Source organism: Eleginops maclovinus, chromosome 19 (assembly GCF_036324505.1).
Source record: "Eleginops maclovinus isolate JMC-PN-2008 ecotype Puerto Natales chromosome 19, JC_Emac_rtc_rv5, whole genome shotgun sequence".
Taxonomy (NCBI): Eukaryota; Metazoa; Chordata; class Actinopteri; order Perciformes; family Eleginopidae; genus Eleginops; species Eleginops maclovinus.
In genome coordinates, this window is record NC_086367.1 from 10,577,620 (window position 1) to 10,595,895 (window position 18,276).

General features: G+C 40.5%; 3 protein-coding genes across 6 annotated transcripts; all 3 read left to right on the forward strand.

Annotated features, from left to right (window-relative positions):
* The first annotated feature begins 640 nt into the window (after window positions 1-640).
* On the forward strand, window positions 641-5,794 carry khdrbs1a (KH domain containing, RNA binding, signal transduction associated 1a). Of its 2 annotated transcripts, XM_063908654.1 has the most exons (10): window positions 641-998; window positions 1,575-1,702; window positions 2,032-2,295; window positions 2,450-2,574; window positions 2,717-2,975; window positions 3,103-3,179; window positions 3,273-3,334; window positions 3,461-3,638; window positions 5,381-5,439; window positions 5,519-5,794. In XM_063908654.1, the coding sequence occupies exons 1-8, from the start codon at window positions 857-859 to the stop codon at window positions 3,571-3,573; spliced, it is 1,170 nt and encodes a 389-aa protein (XP_063764724.1). In that variant the 5' UTR covers window positions 641-856; the 3' UTR covers window positions 3,574-3,638; window positions 5,381-5,439; window positions 5,519-5,794. The 2 variants fall into 2 exon arrangements, with proteins under 2 accessions (XP_063764724.1, XP_063764723.1); XM_063908653.1 differs by having other exon boundaries at window positions 3,461-5,439.
* Window positions 5,795-6,816: 1,022 nt separating this feature from the next.
* On the forward strand, window positions 6,817-12,312 carry tmem39b (transmembrane protein 39B). Its single transcript, XM_063909686.1, has 9 exons — window positions 6,817-6,997; window positions 7,650-7,852; window positions 8,269-8,488; window positions 8,677-8,760; window positions 9,305-9,459; window positions 10,737-11,070; window positions 11,463-11,650; window positions 11,738-11,858; window positions 11,934-12,312. Exons 2-9 carry the CDS (start codon window positions 7,722-7,724, stop codon window positions 12,165-12,167), a joined length of 1,467 nt encoding a protein of 488 aa, XP_063765756.1. The 5' UTR covers window positions 6,817-6,997; window positions 7,650-7,721; the 3' UTR covers window positions 12,168-12,312.
* Window positions 12,313-13,233: 921 nt separating this feature from the next.
* On the forward strand, window positions 13,234-17,596 carry ccdc28b (coiled-coil domain containing 28B). 3 transcript variants are annotated; one of them, XM_063909345.1, is made up of 6 exons: window positions 13,234-13,505; window positions 14,603-14,952; window positions 15,140-15,309; window positions 15,502-15,656; window positions 16,806-16,828; window positions 16,948-17,596. In XM_063909345.1, the coding sequence occupies exons 2-6, from the start codon at window positions 14,717-14,719 to the stop codon at window positions 17,000-17,002; spliced, it is 639 nt and encodes a 212-aa protein (XP_063765415.1). In that variant the 5' UTR covers window positions 13,234-13,505; window positions 14,603-14,716; the 3' UTR covers window positions 17,003-17,596. The 3 variants fall into 3 exon arrangements, with proteins under 3 accessions (XP_063765415.1, XP_063765414.1, XP_063765413.1); XM_063909344.1 differs by having other exon boundaries at window positions 13,235-13,501; window positions 14,596-14,952; XM_063909343.1 differs by having other exon boundaries at window positions 13,237-13,501; window positions 14,644-14,952.
* The last annotated feature ends 680 nt before the right edge of the window (window positions 17,597-18,276 follow it).

Sequence of the window (18,276 nt, forward strand, 5' to 3'; positions counted from 1 at the left end):
CTTTATCCATGTACACTTCTATCTCAGCTGGATCACAGTAAATTATGTGCAGTTATGTCAAACATAACACTTTTGTGCATTAGATTATAAAGAATCTCCATGTCCTGGCCTGTGACTATAAACCATATCAGATTGTTATGGAGAAGGAAAAAAAAGCTAACAATAAAGCTGTTATTAAAAGTGCTTTGTGTGTGGAGCCAAGCATTTACAGGAAAAGATGTCAGAGGCCTAACGATATCATGACAAAGATCAACCATTGAAACAAATCAAGGATCAGACACCCTAGCTGGGCATGCAGGCTGCATTTTTTTTTTAAAGAAAGAGAGTTAAACAAAGTTAAGCATTACGGAAATGTGTATATATTCCAATAAGATAGCCTACCAGTGTTATTTTGGGGAAACATTTGCTTCATTTGATTTTCATGAAGCTGGCTTTGATGGGTCCATCATTTCTTGTATCAATGCGTGATAATATGAATGCATTTAATATAATTGGGCTGTCGAAATAAGCATCTTAAATTAATTTAAACCTCAACAAAAAGAGGATGAAAACGCAGGGGGTCAAAATGCTGGATGAAAAGCCTCTGGATTTAGTCTCCCCCTGTGCGCTGTACTCTGGTGGTGACGTCACTGTCTCCTCCCGGTTTCTTCCTCCGCCACACTGAAATGCAGCTGCGCCATTCCTCCTTTGTCCATTGAAGAGAAGCCCCTTGCCACGGAAAGATACCGGTGGCTTTGCAACAACGTGACCATTTATTCGGTGGCATTCGGAAACTGCGTTATCTATTTAGCTGCAGTTTCGTTACAAGCGAATCTAGCCACGCTTTGATCATTTATTTTGGCAGTGCAAGTTTATTATGAGCATTTCTGAGACCGCCATAGAGTCAAGCCCACAGAAGAAAATCAAAATGGAAGACACTAAATACCTGCCTGAGCTCTTGGCCGAGAAAGATAGCCTGGATTCGTCTTTCACGCACGCCATGAAACTTATTTCTGCAGGTAAAGTATTTTCTATTTTCCGAAACGCACTCAGACCTGCTAACGGTAGCATGGCTTGAGGCCTTGCTTCCTTTCTCTTGAACAGCCGACACAGGCCCGAACAATGGTGTAATACACGTGGTTGGTTGTTAGCGATGTGGGTCAACACCGTTTGTTTGAAAATGGATCAGACTTGTGATTTATCCTTGTGGATTTTACTCAGTCAAAATGAGAGCTATTTGTTTTCTGTTGAAAATATCGGGCTCGTCTACGTCCGCGATGAGCACGTTAACACCACATTTAGCTTCAACTCGACCCATTTTTGCTAGGCACTTGTAAATGTATCATAATAATAAATGCTACTTTTAGCTTAGTTGTGTTTCCTACATTGCAAATAAATTATGGTGCTCGATCTTTCATCTGCTTGATTTCGGTTAAACGAATGGTACATAAATGAGCAAAGGTTTGACTGGGTTTGGAGGATGCAAACAGCGGAGATGATTTTGAACAATGCATTTCTCGGCGTATCACTTGTCGGCCATTGCATTTGTGAATCCCCCATGCTTGACCTCTTCATATTTTTCTTTTCTCCTGCAGAGATTGATAGGATCCAGAAAGGGGAAACCAAGAAAGAAACAGAGAAGGAAGTCTACCAGGACCTGTTTGCCAACAAGAATCTCAAACTGAAAGAGCGGGTACTCATTCCTACCAAGCAGTACCCTAGGGTAAGTTTCCGCTTTTAACTCATTTCTGTCAATTAGATGCTGTGGTTATTGAGTGCTAAGGATGGGACAAAAAAAATAGTATCTGATTGTAGGACCCTGTTTTCCTCCAGCTTGCCAACCTAGAATTAGTCAAGGCATGCGGCCAGTGCCCTACTTTTTTCTGCTTGATTAATTTTGCACTGGCATAGACTTGTGAAGAGGGGGTTGACTTTAACTGCCAAACCCTAATCACAGTAGATTGTACTAGCTACCATCATGAACTGTAATCTGCTTTTCTTTGGAAATGTTAGCCAATCATAATGCAATGTTACATTTGTACCTTCTTACAGGTCAACTTTGTTGGTAAGCTATTGGGACCCCAAGGCAGCACAATCAAGAGACTCCAGGAAGAGACTGGTGCAAAGATTTCAGTTCTTGGTAAAGGGTCCATGAGGGACAAGAATAAGGAGGAAGAGCTGAGGAAGGGTGGTGAGGCCAAATATGCTCACCTTTCCATGGAGCTGCATGTGTTCATCGAGGTGATGGCACCCATCCCAGAGGCATATATGCGCATGGCTCATGCCATGGAGGAGGTCAAGAAATTCCTTATTCCGGTATGTGATCAAGAGAACCTGGTACAGCTCAATTCCAGAAATAATTACGGTTTCTAAACGTGTAACTTTTGCATTGTACATGTCCAAGCAATTCTTTGTTATGCTACTGTACAGGAATAACATGGACAACTCATTGTTTTTGTCTTGCCTTTAGGAACCCGGTGAGCATGATCCCTTCATGGATCCCCACTTCCTGAACGGATCCCAGGATGGTGGCAGGGGGCGTGGTGGTCACCTAGGAAGAGGCAGAGGTGGACCACCTGGTGCTGGAGGACCAAGGTAGAAGCCTAAATCATAATAACTATGGCACATGTTAGCATCATCTGACAGGGGACACTATTCTGCCATTTCTCTGTAGCCTTTCTGTTTCGTTAGTTCTTTTTAGATTTCTATGGTTGATCACATTTTTTTCTTTCCACAGGGGCCGTGGAATGCCACGTGGGGGACCTCGAGGAGCAATGCGTGGGGGTGGACCACGGGGAGGAATGGGAAGGGGCAACGGTCATAGAGGTGCACTAGCTGGCAGGGGTGGACCTCCTAGTGCGCCTAACAGAGGAGGCTCAGCTCCCCGCTCTAGGCCCCCAACAGGAGGTGCTCAAAGGATGCTCCCCTCTTCAGCCATGTCCCACCAGCAGGGCCCTGCTTCATCACAGCCCAAAGCTGACGGCTATGAGGACTATGTAAGTAGTTTAAGTCCTTTTTCTTGTGAGGTGCCTATTTATAGCTGCTACAGATCTCACTGGTTGCAGTGTGTTTAATGTCTAAACTGTTGTGACACACTTGTCAATGTTTTTTCTTTTCTTTTAGCCCTCATATGATGAGACCTTTGCAGAAGCTGCCTATGAAGGATATGATAATTATTATAATCAGCAATCGGCACCTGCGTAAGTACTTGCATTGGTTGGCTTTTCTGCCCATTAAACCCAAACTATGTTAATTATAGGATTACTGTATTGACACTTCTTTCCTGCCCATAGTGATACTGAATATTATGATTACGGACATGGAGAGGCACAGGATACCCCATATGAGCCATATGGTAAGATTATATAGTTCTGTCTGTCCTTGTATCACACACTCACTGAAGACACTTGTGGAGCACTGATCAGACTTTCTGTCGGCCTCACTGATGTTTGGTTTCTGTTTCTTATTTCTGTCTTTGCAGCTCAAGATGATGGGTGGGACAACTCATGGAACAACGCCGGGGCTGGGGGCAAATCGACTGCGGCCCGGCAGACGAAGGGATCGTACAGAGAGCACCCCTATGGCAGATACTGAACGGCTACTGGTAGAGAGTTGCTATGGCAACTGTCTCCGATTGTAACACCCTGAACTTTTCTAAAGTAATTTCCCTCTCGTTTGTTCCCTTTTTTTATATTGTTTATTTTATTTTTTATTTTTAAACTTGATAGAGACGATTTGTTGGATGTTTGATAGCGTGCCAGAAGAGAAACATGGAGACAACACTTTTCATTGTTTATCTATTTCCATTAATGTTTTCAGTTGCGTAGTTGGCAGGTCTTAGTGACATAACCCTAACAAAGAGGAAAAAAAGAGTAACATTTTAGTGATATTTGATGGTTATCCTTTCAGTAAATTGTTCCTGAACAAAATATGATTGTGGCGATAAATTATTTTCAATTAGGCTGGCTTAAAAAGTCCTTAAGGACTGGACAAAAATGATCATAATGCTTTTAATGCCTCAATGTAACTTCACTATAACTAGATTTCGTTACAAACTCAAAGACCCCTGAGCCGTTGTGATAATAAACAAGTCATATATTTGTTTATACTACAATACAAATCTAGTCTTGTGTGAAGTTAACAGCTCCTAAAATACTATGAAAAATGTTTCTATTTTTGCCACCATTTACAATTGTTGTCTGGAATAGTACTTGCAAAATCAATGCTGATCGAATAGTTCTTGTAAAGCTTGTAGGGTTAACGATCCTTGCTGTGAGGAAGGCTGCAGCCAACTCAATATTTTGTACATAACTTTAGGACAAATGTGTATGCTTTAAGCCGTGCCGTCTCCAAAATGCATAATGCTTGTGTACCTTTGGCTAAATAGGATACTAAATATATCCCAAAATGTTTTTCTGCAGTGCGTGTTTCAATAAAGTTTCTAGTTCTTTTTAATCAATCTAAACATGGTATTTTGCCTTTGTTGTACCAAAGGAATGCCTTCAGTTTGTGAAAGTGGTCCTCAGTGGTTTCTCAACAACGCTGAAAAAGCTGTATGTATACACGTCAGCCTGACAAAAAACAAAAGCAGTGTTTTGACAATGAGCTTTATCCTCTTCGTCTGTTTTTCAAAAATTATCTAAATGACACTTGTAATGTCACCTTCAAAAAATACAAATAAAGCTCATATCTTGAGATAATGTGCTGCCAAATACATGTTTTATTGAGAGTGATCTAGTGCTTGAACATGTATTGTTATTAACCTTTAGTTAGTCTATCTACTCAAGCTCTCAAGAGCAATGTATCTTCAGCCCGCTTGAAATAACTGAATTTCAACAGTATTTCAAATCGAGCTTGCAGGGATCTTACTTGACTTTGATGCAAAGTCGCGCTGGCTGGTTATAATAAAAGAAAAAAATCGCAGAGGAGAGGATTCTAAAAGCCTAAAGATCGCCACAAGAAGGTAAAACTAACCCCAACACTCATTTTTTAGATTTTTGTTTTTTTCTGTGCAAAACATCAAGTAATGCAAGTCATCCAAAACATATCAAAAACATTGACGTACAAAAATATGCTATCTGTAGTTATTTCCGAGCAAAATAAGCCGTACAAAACAATCAGAAATGGTTGTGATGCAACTCTTGCTCAAATAAAACCCATAATGGTCCACTCATTTCACTCAATACTTAGCGATGTTCATCTTGGATTATTTCTGTAGAATGTAGATTAATGAAAATATCCGCACTCAAAGAGTTAAAAATATCCCATTGTTGGACAAAAACCTTCAGCTTGAGTTGCATGATACTTTTGTAGCATAATGTTAGTTTTGCATGTCTGTTGTTATCCAATGTGCATGTAGGCACGGATGTGTCCAAGATCTAATTTCTGTTTCTCTTCTTAGGTTGTAAGAAAACTGTTGGTGCAATTTACTCATTCAACTCCAGTTGACCAGGCTTTATGGTCAGTTGAAAAGAATCCCCAGGTATTTTTTTTAAGCCCTTTTGCTGTTGATTATTAAAAAAACCTCTTTCTTCAACAGGTCCACTGAATGTCCCTGGAAAGAGCAGAGGCCTTGCAGTGTCTCTGAGTGCTTCCTGGTATGGTTTTAAGAAGTGTAAAGGGGCTTTCTCCATCACTGAGAAAATGCTCTGCTCTTCAGTAATTTTTATTTATTGTTTTTTTTTTTAAAGATGTCCCGCGATCATATTTTTTTATTGAATGTGTACAGATTTACAATATTTTTTAATCATGACATTTTAACAGCCTTTTTAAAAAAATCAAACGAACTGAAAAATAAAGATTTTTTTACATTTGACTTGTATTTCTGTCTTTATGTGAGCCGATAACCAAAGGAGTAATTCCTGCATTAGATAAAGGGTTGTCTATTGAAGGTTGCACTAACATGTAAATATAATATAAAATGTGTTTATGCTTTTAATCTTATCTTGAATTATCAATCTTCTATGCGTAGATCCTGTTCCACTATACGTTGTCTGTTTTGGACTTAATTCTGTCCTTTCTCACATGCTATAAGTGAGATGTATCGAGAAGCTGATTTCTTACTATATACTGTCCTTCGTCAGGAATTTACACCTACACAGCAGGTGTTGATACTTCAGTTTATTTTTTAATTTTTTATCACAACTCAGTCTGGTTGAATTTAGAGGGGGCTTAGTGTTTAGCTGGGAGTCAGAAGGGGTTCTGCTGGGACCTTATTAGTGCCATTGAAACATCTCAGATTTCACAAGCCATCTGCTCTGCTATAATCAATGCATGTCTAAAAGAACTACAAGCAGAATTGTATGCACACGTTTACATTGACCTACTTCAATTTATTTTCTTAGATTGTTGATTTTTGCACCACCAGACACCAACTGAAATTCCATGTGTAAAGGTACCTGGCAATACACTTGATTCTGATTAGTGTATAAAGAAAAGTATTACAGACATGATTTACAGTAAGAGACCTAAATACCATTTAGTTAATTACTTCATGGGTTTGGTAGTTGCTGATACATGAAATTGGGATTATGGAGTAAGGTTACACAAATAATGAAAGATGAAGTTACTATAATTAAAGATTACATCACAAAATGTACACAAAAGAGAACATGTTGAGTTGAATCTAATCTTATTTTAGAATCTGTTGTTTTATTAGCAACATATCCTATTCATGCCAGCATATTTGCAAAATTAAATCCCCGCTTTACTGCCTGCATGTTTTACATAAAATCTGACCCAATACTGATTACCTATTATGAAAACCCATTGCTCTCCTTTCCTTGGTTACGTGTGATTTTTGGCGGAATGTCCCTTTAAATGTCTCTCCTCCCACAGGTCGCTCATATATCCGCGCCCCCATCTATCAGCGGCCAGATTCACATCAACAATGACTGTCTCCGCCAAATCCATTGGAATATACACCACTTCTTCAATAAACACTGTGTGAAAATGTACAGCGTGTAGCTTGTTATCAATGCAACAGAGCAGCGGCTAACACAAAGAGCAGACTGTACTGGTAAGCACTTCTGGTCTGTCCTGTTTGGTGGCTTGGTTTGATAGCTAGCTAGCTAGCTAGTCAGACAAACTGTTAGCCTAGGCCTCGATCTTTGTATTTAATCAAGCATGGAGTTGGCGGACATATCCGAGTCCGTGGCTCATTGTACAGGTCCACGTTGTGTGCGCTCCCTGCCTCGTGTCTCCGACTCAAACGGCTCCCGTGAGAAATGGGACCCAGGAAGAGAGCAAACTGTGGTGCTACTTAGCTAGCTTGTAATGTCAGCTTCCGCATAAACTTGCACAATATTAAAAGATGCTTTGCAGCTAGTGCAAACTTAACGCTAGCACTTTGTGGTGCATGTTTATGATGAAGTTATTTAAAGCAGATCAACTTGGCTTTGCACGATTTCGGATTGGCTATACATTCTTAATCCTGCATGTTCTTGTTGTTTGTTATGACTCTGGACCACTCCTTTCATTGTAAGTGCTATGACTAAGCCAATCATTGACCAAAATAAAACTTACGTAACTGATTGACGCTGAGCAAGTGAGTTATATCCTATGTGATACATATCACAGGCTTGAATTAAGTCATTACACCCATTAGTCAATAACTGTTATAACATGTTTTCTGGATCTTGACATTAGTCCTGCTCTCTTGTTGTATACAGGCACAAGAACGAGCAGAGAAACCACCAAACCAGACGCATCGCTGGGAGAAGTGTGTCGTGAGTGTGTCTGCGATGGCTGGTGGAAGGAGAGGGGCGAACCGTTCCACGTACTGCAGACCTCCACTCAGCAATGAACCAGGCTCAGTCAGCAATGGTAACCACTCAACCAGCTCCCCGGTCACAGGGGTGCGATCCCGTACAAGGTATGCTCTGATATACCGCTGCTGTTTGAGAGTTAAGAGTGGTAAATGGACTGCATTTATATTTGCGTTACCAGTCTACCCCTAAAACTGCTTTTAGATATACAAATCAGCATTCACACATTTGTACATTCATTCATACACAGGGCCACCTGCTCAGGAGACTGACATTCACACACAATCACATGCTGTTGGTCATGCCATCAAGAGCTATTTAGGGTTTGGTTTCCTGCCAATCGAACCAGAGAACTTCCAGTTGGTGGACGATGACTTTACCTCCTCAGCCACCGCTGAGAAAGTTAGCATTGGCAGGATTTTTTTTCTCGTCTCGTCCGTTACATCCCCATTCTAACAGAACAATATACACTATTATAAAAATCAGAATCCGAATACCTGAAAGGGCTTTTTTTTGTCTGCAGGAATGGTTCGGGGACATGCATGTCCAGCCCCCCGCTGGCTGCGCAGACGGTGGTCCCTCTGAAGCACTGTAAGATCCCAGAGTTATCTGTGGACCGCAATGTGTTGTTCGAGCTCCACCTTTTCTTCTGCCACCTCATCGCTCTCTTTGTCCATTACGTAAACATCTACAAGACCGTGTGGTGGTACCCCCCTTCACACCCTCCCTCACACACATCACTGGTGAGTCAGCTACTGACTGATGATCATGTTTATTATCAGGTATTATCGCCCGCAGGTGTTTCCTCTGCCAAAATTCTCTGTATCCCTGTTGTTTTGAAATTTGCATACCCCTCAAACGGTACTGTACTTACAGATTGACGATACTGCAAGTGTGAGCATTAATCCTGAGTCAATGTTTTTATTTACAGAACTTTCACCTTATTGATTATAACATGCTGGTGTTCACAATCATCATACTGGCCAGGAGGTTAATAGCAGCAATTGTTAAAGAGGTAAGAATTGTATTTTGGCCTCTTCCTTTTCAGAACTTGGCTTTTGTCCCTTTTGTCTTTAACATCTTTCAAGTTTTAAAGAATACATGTATTAACTTTTTTTAACTTACAATTTCATTTAAAATCTCAAGATAATTGGTAACATCTTTCCTTTTTAATAATTTACGGAATGCCTATCACATTACTGCCCCACAGTTTAGGCTAGTGAAACAGACAACACTCATTTTGTATACAGATGTGAGAGATTCAAGATTCAAAGGCTTTCTTGTTATATGCACAGTAGCTACTGTCCCAGGCTTCTTCAACAATGCAACATGAACATATATAGAACACAATAGAAAACAAATAAAACCAATACAAATTGTGACAGAAATAACTGAATTGAAATAAAGTATTCAAGAGATGTTTTGCAAGATGTGCAAGTAAATAAAAATAGTGCAAGAAGAGTCTTGTAAAGTTGGTGTGTGAGTGTGAAAACGCCTCAGCTACTCTGCCACGCAGCTGCTTGTATGAATGCATTTGACTATTCTGTCTCCGCCCCCAGGCATCACAGAGTGGGAAACTATCCTTCCCTCATTCGATTTTTCTCGTGATGGCTCGGTTTGCTGTGCTCACACTGACCGGCTGGAGCCTGTGTCGCTCGCTCATTTACCTCTTCAGAACCTACTCGGTGCTCAGCCTGCTCTTCCTCTGCTACCCGTGAGTACCAACAAGGACAATATAATCAGTGATGGGCAAGTTACTTCCAAAATGTAATACTGTACATATTACTTATTACTGTCTTTTTAAAGTAATAAGTTACATTACATTGTTACTGTCTCTGAAATGTAATGCGTTACACTACTTTTGCGTTACTTTGAGTTACTTTCACCAAAAATAACTGCCAAAGTAGGGCTTTAAATGACATTTCGTCGCTGTTTGTAATTAATAACATGTTAGTGGAGCCTCTGCACGGCCCTGTAACCTGCTGTATATGAACGAGTCTCTATGGCTGCGTTAGTTCACCTTGTCATAGTTGTGTTTACGGGGATTTGGCTGACAAGCTTTCTAAAAGCCGGCGATTCCACAGAGGACAGAGGCTGCATATCTTCAACACTGCCACGAATCTCTTAACTTCTCCGGGGTTCAAGCAGCAGAGCCAGAGAAAGTGACCTTCTGTTGCTTGGGCCTGCGAGCACTCGTGTGTTCTCTCGATTTCGAATCTGTTTCTGCAGCCCTCTTAACCAATAGTAAACAGGCGTACTGAGTAACTATTCTACCTGCACAGTTATTTCTCTGGTGTCGGAATGTCTTGCGATGTTTGTGAATTCTTAACAAAACACCAAATCATTTCGGGTTAAAATGTGTTGTAACTGCGTTTGTTTTGTCCGTTTAACATGAGTTCAATTTAATACAGCTTAATATCAAAAGTTTTTGACAAGCTTTACGGTTAGCTAAAACGTTTGTTTTAACTTTGTTGGAGCTATATATTGCTTTAAATTATTTAATATTCAAACATTTATTTTCTTGCTGTTTTTTGATTATAGGAAATGTATTATTATTTAAGTAGTTTTGATGCTTTTATTTTGAAGACATCTTAGGAACTTGGATGAACTGGTTTAATTGTCTATAATGGGAGACAGATGCTGGTGGGATTAGCGCACCAGTATGGCATATGGTTTTTTACCAGGGAAAGCACAAGGAGGCCTAGATTATTCAAAAGCTTCCATTCAAATACTGTTTGGTTATTTGCTTCATTGACTGTTAACTGTGCAATGGTTGGATCCTGATATCCGTAGTGTCTGTCCTTCAAACATTTTTAGCATGAGCAGCCCCCTATAAGTGTGTAAAACTTTTTAGCTAATGGAACAAACAAACTTGGACCCATAATATCTATGTTCTTTTAATGTCAGAGCCTTCAATGTGAGAATATTTGCAGTGTTTACCCAGTGCTTTAAGTATTGTAAAAAGTGAACCATAGCTATTGTTTTCTGCAGATTTGGGATGTATATTCCCTTTTTCCGGCTGAGCTGTGACTTCCGACGCCCAGGTCCACTCTCCCCAATTGCCAGCATCGGCTCTAAGGAGGTGGGCAGCGTGGGCCGGGGCAGGGACTATTTGACTGTGCTGAAGGAGACATGGAAGCAGCACACCAGCCAGCTGTATGGCGTCCAGGCCATGCCCACACACGCATGCTGCCTCTCCCCGGATCTCATCCGTAAGGAGGTGGAGTACCTGAAGATGGACTTCAACTGGAGGATGAAGGAAGTGCTGGTCAGCTCGATGCTCAGTGCGTACTATGTGGCCTTTGTACCTGTCTGGTTTGTCAAGGTAAGGAACTGTCTTAAAGGAGTGCCCCCCAAACGATAATTTCTGTATCAATATCTCCCTACTTCTCTTCTCGCATACCGCCAAAGTGAACAAAGAATCCAAAAAATGAAAGAAAATTTAGATACATTTAGAAATAAACGGGCTCCATGTTAAAAGGCTTTTCACTTAAACAAAGTTTGAAAGAAGTTAGCAAATAACCAAATGAATGAGAATGTAAATGTTTAAGTATATTTCTGCTGTTGAACGTGGCACTCAATCATTTCATCAAGAATTTTCTCCATTTTTGGATTCTCTTTTTATCGTGGAGGCATGAAATAATATCATAGTTAACGTCATAATTCAATCCGCTTTAATAACGTTTCTCCTTTTTCTGCCTATGTATTTTCCTTTAGAGTACACAGTATGTGGATAAGCGCTGGTCCTGCGAGCTGTTCATCCTGGTGTCAGTCAGCACGTCAGTAATCCTCATGAGGCACTTGTTGCCACCTCGATACTGTGACCTGCTTCACAAAGCTGCAGCGCACCTGGGCTGCTGGCAGAAAGTAGACCCCTCGCTCTGCTCCAATGTCCTTCAGCACATGTATGTACCGCTCATGGTTTCTTACTGGGCTTTTGAGTAATTTGATTGAAAACCTTCATTTTAATTCTTCTGTCTCTTTTGGTACAGATGGACAGAGGAGTACATGTGGCCACAGGGAGTCCTGGTTAAACATAATAAGAATGTTTATAAGGCCATGGGTCACTACAATGTTGCAGTTCCATCAGACGTGTCTCATTATCGCTTTTATGTGAGTATTCCTTAAATCAACATGTAAAATATCTGCTTTCTCATCCGATGACTGACCCTTCTCTCCCTCCCTTAGTTCTTCTTCAACAAGCCTTTACGAATATTGAACATACTCATCATCCTGGAAGGTGCCATGATATTCTACCAGCTCTACTCGCTGATATGTTCAGAAAAGTGGCATCAGACGATATCACTGGCTCTGATTCTCTTCAGCAACTATTACGCCTTCTTTAAGCTTCTCAGAGACCGAATAGTCCTAGGAAAGGCATACTCGTACTCAAACAGCCCGTCAGACCAGAAAGTCAGTTAGGCTTTGAGTTATTAATCATCACATTCACTTTGGAACAACACAAACATGCCTAAGAGCTCTGTATTTTTTCTACAAACTGCATTTTGTGTCACTTTTTTGTTCTGATCTGCCATAATAAAAATAAATATTTTTGTATTACTTAAAAGGTTTGCTTTGGTATTTTTTGGATCTAAAATGTCCACTCTGACCACAAGAGGCCTCTCGAGTTCAAGAACTGAACACACAAGTTTGCGTCACAGTTAATTCATTCATGTTGAAATTCAAGTAAAAGCCCAACACAAAGCATATTAGTGCAAATATTGTAAACACCCTCTGAAATGTTCAAAGAGTGTTTTTGTTCACAATAGGAATACGGTTAGATTTTTTAAATGCCTTGAGTATTCAGTAGGGATCTTACTTGTCCTGACTGGTGACCTTTCTCCATTATCTTTTTATCACCCTTATCTGAGCTACAACTGTATGGATAAAGGCTTTTGTCAAACTGTTAGATTGTAACACCCTTTGGGGCAAATTCTTAATTAACGGCAATACATGAGGTACTAGGAAATGGAGAATCTCTTCTTCCCCACTGCAATAATCGACATTTGTCATTAACAGTTTACTTTGACTAACTTCATTGCAGACTCAGATGATCAGATCATTAATGAAGATTTATACACCAACTTGAATTGATAACCAAATAATACATATTATAATAATATTAATCTACCAAGCAATGTAGAAGAAGTGTTTAGCTCCACAAAGCAAATTTAGACATAACATTTAAAGTTAAAATAAAAATACATTGTAAATGTGTAGAAGAAAGTTTTGCAAATGTATTAACTGAATGTAAACGAGAGTGTAGTAAGCATATATCCATAACAAGAAGTAATAATAGAAAAAAAAAATACTATTGTGAAAATCCCATTCACAGCTCATTTATACAGTCAATTGCGTCACCATGTGGCCTGTTTGTAGTATGTTCAGGTGTCTTCAATGCAAATGCTATTGCAAACCCTCCAGGCGATAATAGGAGGTTTGTATCATCAGCTGATGAGCAGTACCCATCATGCTGTTCGCTGCACCTGTGTAGTAAACACACTAAGCTGCAGGCTGCGGAGGCACTGGCCCTTTAAGACGAATAAAGAGACAACAGCTCTGCACGAGCTGAGCGCATCGATGCCGCGTTCACATCTACCCATATACACACCGGGTCTGCCTGCTGGAACAACTCAACACCGCTGTGGTTGATAAACGTTAATTCATATGTGTTATATTTAAACAGCTTTAAATGGCGGGAGGAGAACTGTGACGTTGTGCCAAGCAGGTCTGCTCTCTGGTGCGTAATTGATTCGGTAAGTCGTATTTGTGTCATTTTCGTGGACGATAAATCTGTTTACCCGTCTTCCCTCACACGGAATTCAACCATATGGTGTACAAATCTGCTGTTTTCATGTTTTTATTCAAGCAGCTTTTCTTCAGGGTTGACACAACCCATGTAATGAATGATTTCACCGTATAAAGTTGCCTTTGTGTATTACTGTAGTGGCCATCTTTGGATTCTACTTTGAACGGAGGCTGACGTAGTGTTAGGAGATAACAGCTATAAGGAGGATTCAAATTCAAATGTAATGGCACCAAGCGTTTTTCAAGCATAGCCAATTATTATGCATTTACTCGGCCCTTGGAGGTAGTAATATCGTTGAGTCTGATATAACATAGCACATAGAGGCGAACAAATGATAAATAATAATAATAATGTATGAGTTTTTGTGAACTTAAGCTTATTTTAGATTAACCTATCTCTATGTATTGCATTGCTATTTCAATGTGTGTTTTGAAATATCATTCACTAAGTGGAAATAGATATAAGACTTTTAAAACTCCACTATCCTACCATAGGAAAGTCTCAATAACAATGCAGTATATTGATTTTCTCCTTCAGCCATTCGCCTAAAAGGAAGCACACTGTTTCCATTTGTATAGTACACTCCTCTCAGGACTCATGTTACCTGTCAGTGCATTATTCTCTGTAGTGAGGGATAAGCCTGCTGCAGTGTAGCTCGTTTGGATTTGTGACCATTTTAACTTAATTGATTTATTATGTTGGGAAATGTCCTCAAAACAGCAGTGTGTCCTTGAGTTGACACATATTCTCTAATGTCTATTCACTTTGAGGTTGCTCTAAAAATATCTTGCTAGGCTACTGTTTCACTCCAGGGAAACATTATAAAAAAGCAAGAAAAATGCGATCCCATTAACGTAGGAGGATGAATACTTTTTCCTCTGAGGATTTAATGTGTCTGTGACAGATATATAGTTGTGATAAACTAGGGATGCTGCGCTGTTAATGCATCACTAAACGCCTTTTCATGCAGAGTGGAGAATCCTGAGCTGCAGCGCTAGTTTTGGCACAGGCAGAATATTTCACAGAGGCATTTTTTCTCAGGGAGGAGAAGACTGCTGCCTTTTGAACTTCCTACCTTTGTTGCTTCAGCACGTCCTGCACACCAGCCAGGCAGTGCACCCACCCCCCATCCTACCGCAGGGAACCTTAAAGAGAAACACTAATGGAAGACAAGCGCAAGAAGCGGAGCCCAAAGGTGTCTCTTCCCCAGCCCCCTCCTCCCCCCATCAACCCTCGCAAACTTCCCGTCCTTCCTGCCAGCAAAAGTGCCACCTTCTCCCTCGGCCTGCCGCAGCCCCCCTCCCCCAAGAACAGAGGCAAGTACAAGAGATCCATAGGAGCACCAGGACAGCCCAAAGAGGTGTTCACAGTCGTCGTAGCCCCACCAAAGATCACCAGGTTTGTGTCGTATCAGAAACATTCTACAGAAAACACCATGATTTTATAAACAATTGCTGTTAATGATCCTTTACTTTTATGTCTGACCAACTGGTTATTTAGATAATGTCAGATCACTTGATTAGACGATTGAAGGCTGGATTGTATTTTGAATGCTGTTTCGTAAGAACACATTTGTTTTCTTCAGGCCCCACAAGGAGAAGCCCAGGGCCCCCCAGCCTGCAGGGCCCAGTAAAGTAGTCCAGTCCTCCCCCCTGCAGCACTCCTTTCTCACAGATGTCTCGGATGTGAGAGAAATGGAGGGAGGCCTCCTCAATCTTCTCAACGACTTCCACTCAGGCAAACTACAGGCCTTTGGTAAGATAATCTCCAATAGAGAGGTCGCAATGGGAGTGTTCTGTTACAGACTGAAAATAAAACCAGTCGAAAAGTGGCTTTGTTGCACAAATCAGACAGAAATAAAGTACTCAGAGGAGCTATTTCTATACTATCTGGTGCTGTTTAACTACTGATGACTTTGTGAAAGGTTGCACTTGTTTGGTTTCCTAGGCAAGGTGTGCTCTTTTGAGCAGCTGGAGCATGTGCGTGAGATGCAGGAGAAGCTGGCCCGCCTGCACTTCAGCCTAGACAGCCACGTGGAGGAGCTTTCAGAGGACAAGAGGAAGTGTGCCTCCGACCACAACCTGGAGCACCTGCTCTGTAACGTAAGCACAGCCCACAGCAGCACAAAGGTCATGATAAGGAGGAGACACATAATCTCACTTTCACCTTGTCATGAACCTGTATGAGATCTAAAATATTCTGTATCTTAAAACTGCTCTTCTTATGCGTCATAAATGCCCACTAAATTACAAGAAATACTGTTTCACTATTATTTGTGTTTCTGCGGTTGTGGTCAAGCCACTGAAATGGACACAAGGCACTCTGAAAGTCTAGTTCAGTTGGTTTCATTCTTAGTTTTATACTTGAGGCTATGTATTTCACTTTCACTTAACGCAACAACATTTATTAGACCTGTGAGATATTTAGAATGACAATAAGGTGGATTTGGTGACTATGCTATTCAATAAAAAATAAAGTTATTTTTTAAGGGGCACTATTACGCTTTGGGTTTTTTTATCTGTACTGTAGGGTTTTATATAGGTTTTTGTGTATGTTAAGGGTCAGCCAAGGCTAAAATCCAAAAGTTTCTCTGCCAAATGTGAATGTCACATGTCCTTTAAAGCCTCAAGGGTCAGAATAGTGTGGCATTTATCATCTGTAGTGTTAATATGTCAAGCTTGTGAGATAGAACATAGTGTATGCACTTAACCTATTTTTCTTCTTTTAGCTGTGAACCTTCCATTAAAACAGATGTGGCGTGAGATTAGTCATACAGCAGTGTTAGAATTGTAGTATGCTGTGCTGAGTTCCCAGCACTTTTTTAAATGTTGAATATTACCCAGCACAAACAGGGATGTGTAGCCCAAGAATGCTTTGAGAGAGTTTCTATTGTTAGCTTGTTGTGTGGCTCCTAGTTACTGGCGCCTGGGCCTCTGAGGGGAAGCTGCAGTGATATGTGTGAGGGAGGTGAGATAAAAAGCCTTCAGCTCATTACAGATACTGCTGCCAGGGGGATGTGCTAGCTGAAGCTGCTGTGGTGGATGAGAGCAGTTGGGCTGTGAAGTAACTTTCCATTTGTGTGGATACGAAGGGATGTTGAGTAGTCGCTTTTGTAAACAATGTAGTCAGATGCTCGGAGTTAAATCAAATATCGACCCGACTCACACAGAGGTTATGTAATAGGATCACAGTTATTGATTAGTGTATAACATCATGTTCTTTTTCTACCCATGTGTTATCTGTTCCTGCAGCTGGAGGAGCTCAGCACCTCAATGTATCCTTTTCATGATCAGATATTATTTTTAGGAATTGCCCATGGCTCCAGACACTCGATTCATATTTGTTTGTAAATCAACATCCCTTTGTGTGAATCCTTAATGTGACCGCGTTCAGACAAAAGCTCCACCTGGCTGAGAACCAGGACCTGCCCAAGACATCTGGTCCCTGACGAAGTGAGGAGCGGAAGATGGCAACCACACACTCACCTTCTCCTAACATCTAGCCAGCCCAGGTTGCCATGGCATTGATCCACCTGCCTTAGTAACAGAACGGAAAGATCCACAAGAGGAGGAGGAAGCGATATTATTTTTTTTCATTGGTCGGTGAAGCAGAGGGAACAATATAAGGACTCAAAGCAGCAGAGCATTACTGAAACACTCAACCAAAACCATTAACCCTCATTCATGGCACAATAAATGGCCGGATTTTTCCTGAAGTTGTGTTAGATAAAAAATGTTTTCAGCGTGTTCTTGGCATCAACTAACTTGGCTCCAGGTACATCATTTGGGAACAATAAAAGAGAGGTTGTGTTCCATCATAAAAAGCACACTTTGAGATTGTTTAGGAAGTTGTGCTGATGTCATAGTATGCCTTGTTTTTTGCATAACTTTGTAGTAAAGAATGCATCTGTTAGCGAAGCCATACTTGAGTAGCAAACATATTTAGTACCATGTCGACAACACCACTGTGGTTAGCTTAGAACTCAAAAAGGGAGTTTGCAAATACTCTGAATATACTCCTTCATTTGTACGGCTTTGCTTTAAATACTGGACCAACTGGATGTTTGACTTTGACACTGTGGATTTTAAAAAAGGACTTTGTGAGAGGATACAAAATGTATGTTTGATAACCTTTCATGTGAAATGGTTTGTATGTTTTTGCATAATGACTAGCTACTGTATTTGTTGACACTGATTGGTAAAATAAGTGAGCTGGAGGATTTATCAGGGTTGCCTTTGGGCTTTGTTTTTCTGAATGAGCTGGTCAACTCTGCTACTGAAGGGCATACATCTCTGTAGAGTACAATTAAATGGCAGCTACTTTTATAGTTAAAAGTTTAGATTTGCAGTTCATTTAATTCCAAAATTTGGCAGCAATGTACCTTGTTCATAATGATTAAACCCTGACAAGCTAATTGAAGTGATCAATCTTAAATCTCAGAGCATCTCAAAGCAATGGTGGATTTGGTTATTCAAAATGTGGTTTTTTTCACTGCTTTGTAGACCCTATGCCTGGATAACCTCTACAGTCAGACTATACATTCTTTACATTAAGAGGGATAAATGACTATTAGTGATGTGAATTTGGCAGTCAAACACCAAGACTTCTCACTAATGTATTAAGTAACTTCCCATTGACAAAAGGCATATAAGTTTAGTTAAAAAAGGCATATCGTTTTGGTTTCTTGGGTAAAATTGAATACAAAAAGTAATCCCTTTAAAT

What these genes read in the sequence shown, in the direction of transcription:
- khdrbs1a (XM_063908653.1), top strand. Translation starts at nt 857, where the DNA reads ATGAGCATTTCTGAGACCGCCATAGAGTCAAGCCCACAGAAGAAAATC. An exon ending in CTACCAAGCAGTACCCTAGG is followed by an intron (nt 1,703 to 2,031) that starts GTAAGTTTCCGC and finishes ACCTTCTTACAG; the next exon opens with GTCAACTTTGTTGGTAAGCT. An exon ending in CTGACGGCTATGAGGACTAT is followed by an intron (nt 2,976 to 3,102) that starts GTAAGTAGTTTA and finishes CTTTTCTTTTAG; the next exon opens with CCCTCATATGATGAGACCTT.
- tmem39b (XM_063909686.1), top strand. Translation starts at nt 7,722, where the DNA reads ATGGCTGGTGGAAGGAGAGGGGCGAACCGTTCCACGTACTGCAGACCT. An exon ending in GGGGTGCGATCCCGTACAAG is followed by an intron (nt 7,853 to 8,268) that starts GTATGCTCTGAT and finishes TTTTGTCTGCAG; the next exon opens with GAATGGTTCGGGGACATGCA. An exon ending in CTGCTCTTCCTCTGCTACCC is followed by an intron (nt 9,460 to 10,736) that starts GTGAGTACCAAC and finishes TGTTTTCTGCAG; the next exon opens with ATTTGGGATGTATATTCCCT.
- ccdc28b (XM_063909345.1), top strand. Translation starts at nt 14,717, where the DNA reads ATGGAAGACAAGCGCAAGAAGCGGAGCCCAAAGGTGTCTCTTCCCCAG. An exon ending in AGGCAAACTACAGGCCTTTG is followed by an intron (nt 15,310 to 15,501) that starts GTAAGATAATCT and finishes TTGGTTTCCTAG; the next exon opens with GCAAGGTGTGCTCTTTTGAG. An exon ending in GAGGAGCTCAGCACCTCAAT is followed by an intron (nt 16,829 to 16,947) that starts GTATCCTTTTCA and finishes GACCGCGTTCAG; the next exon opens with ACAAAAGCTCCACCTGGCTG.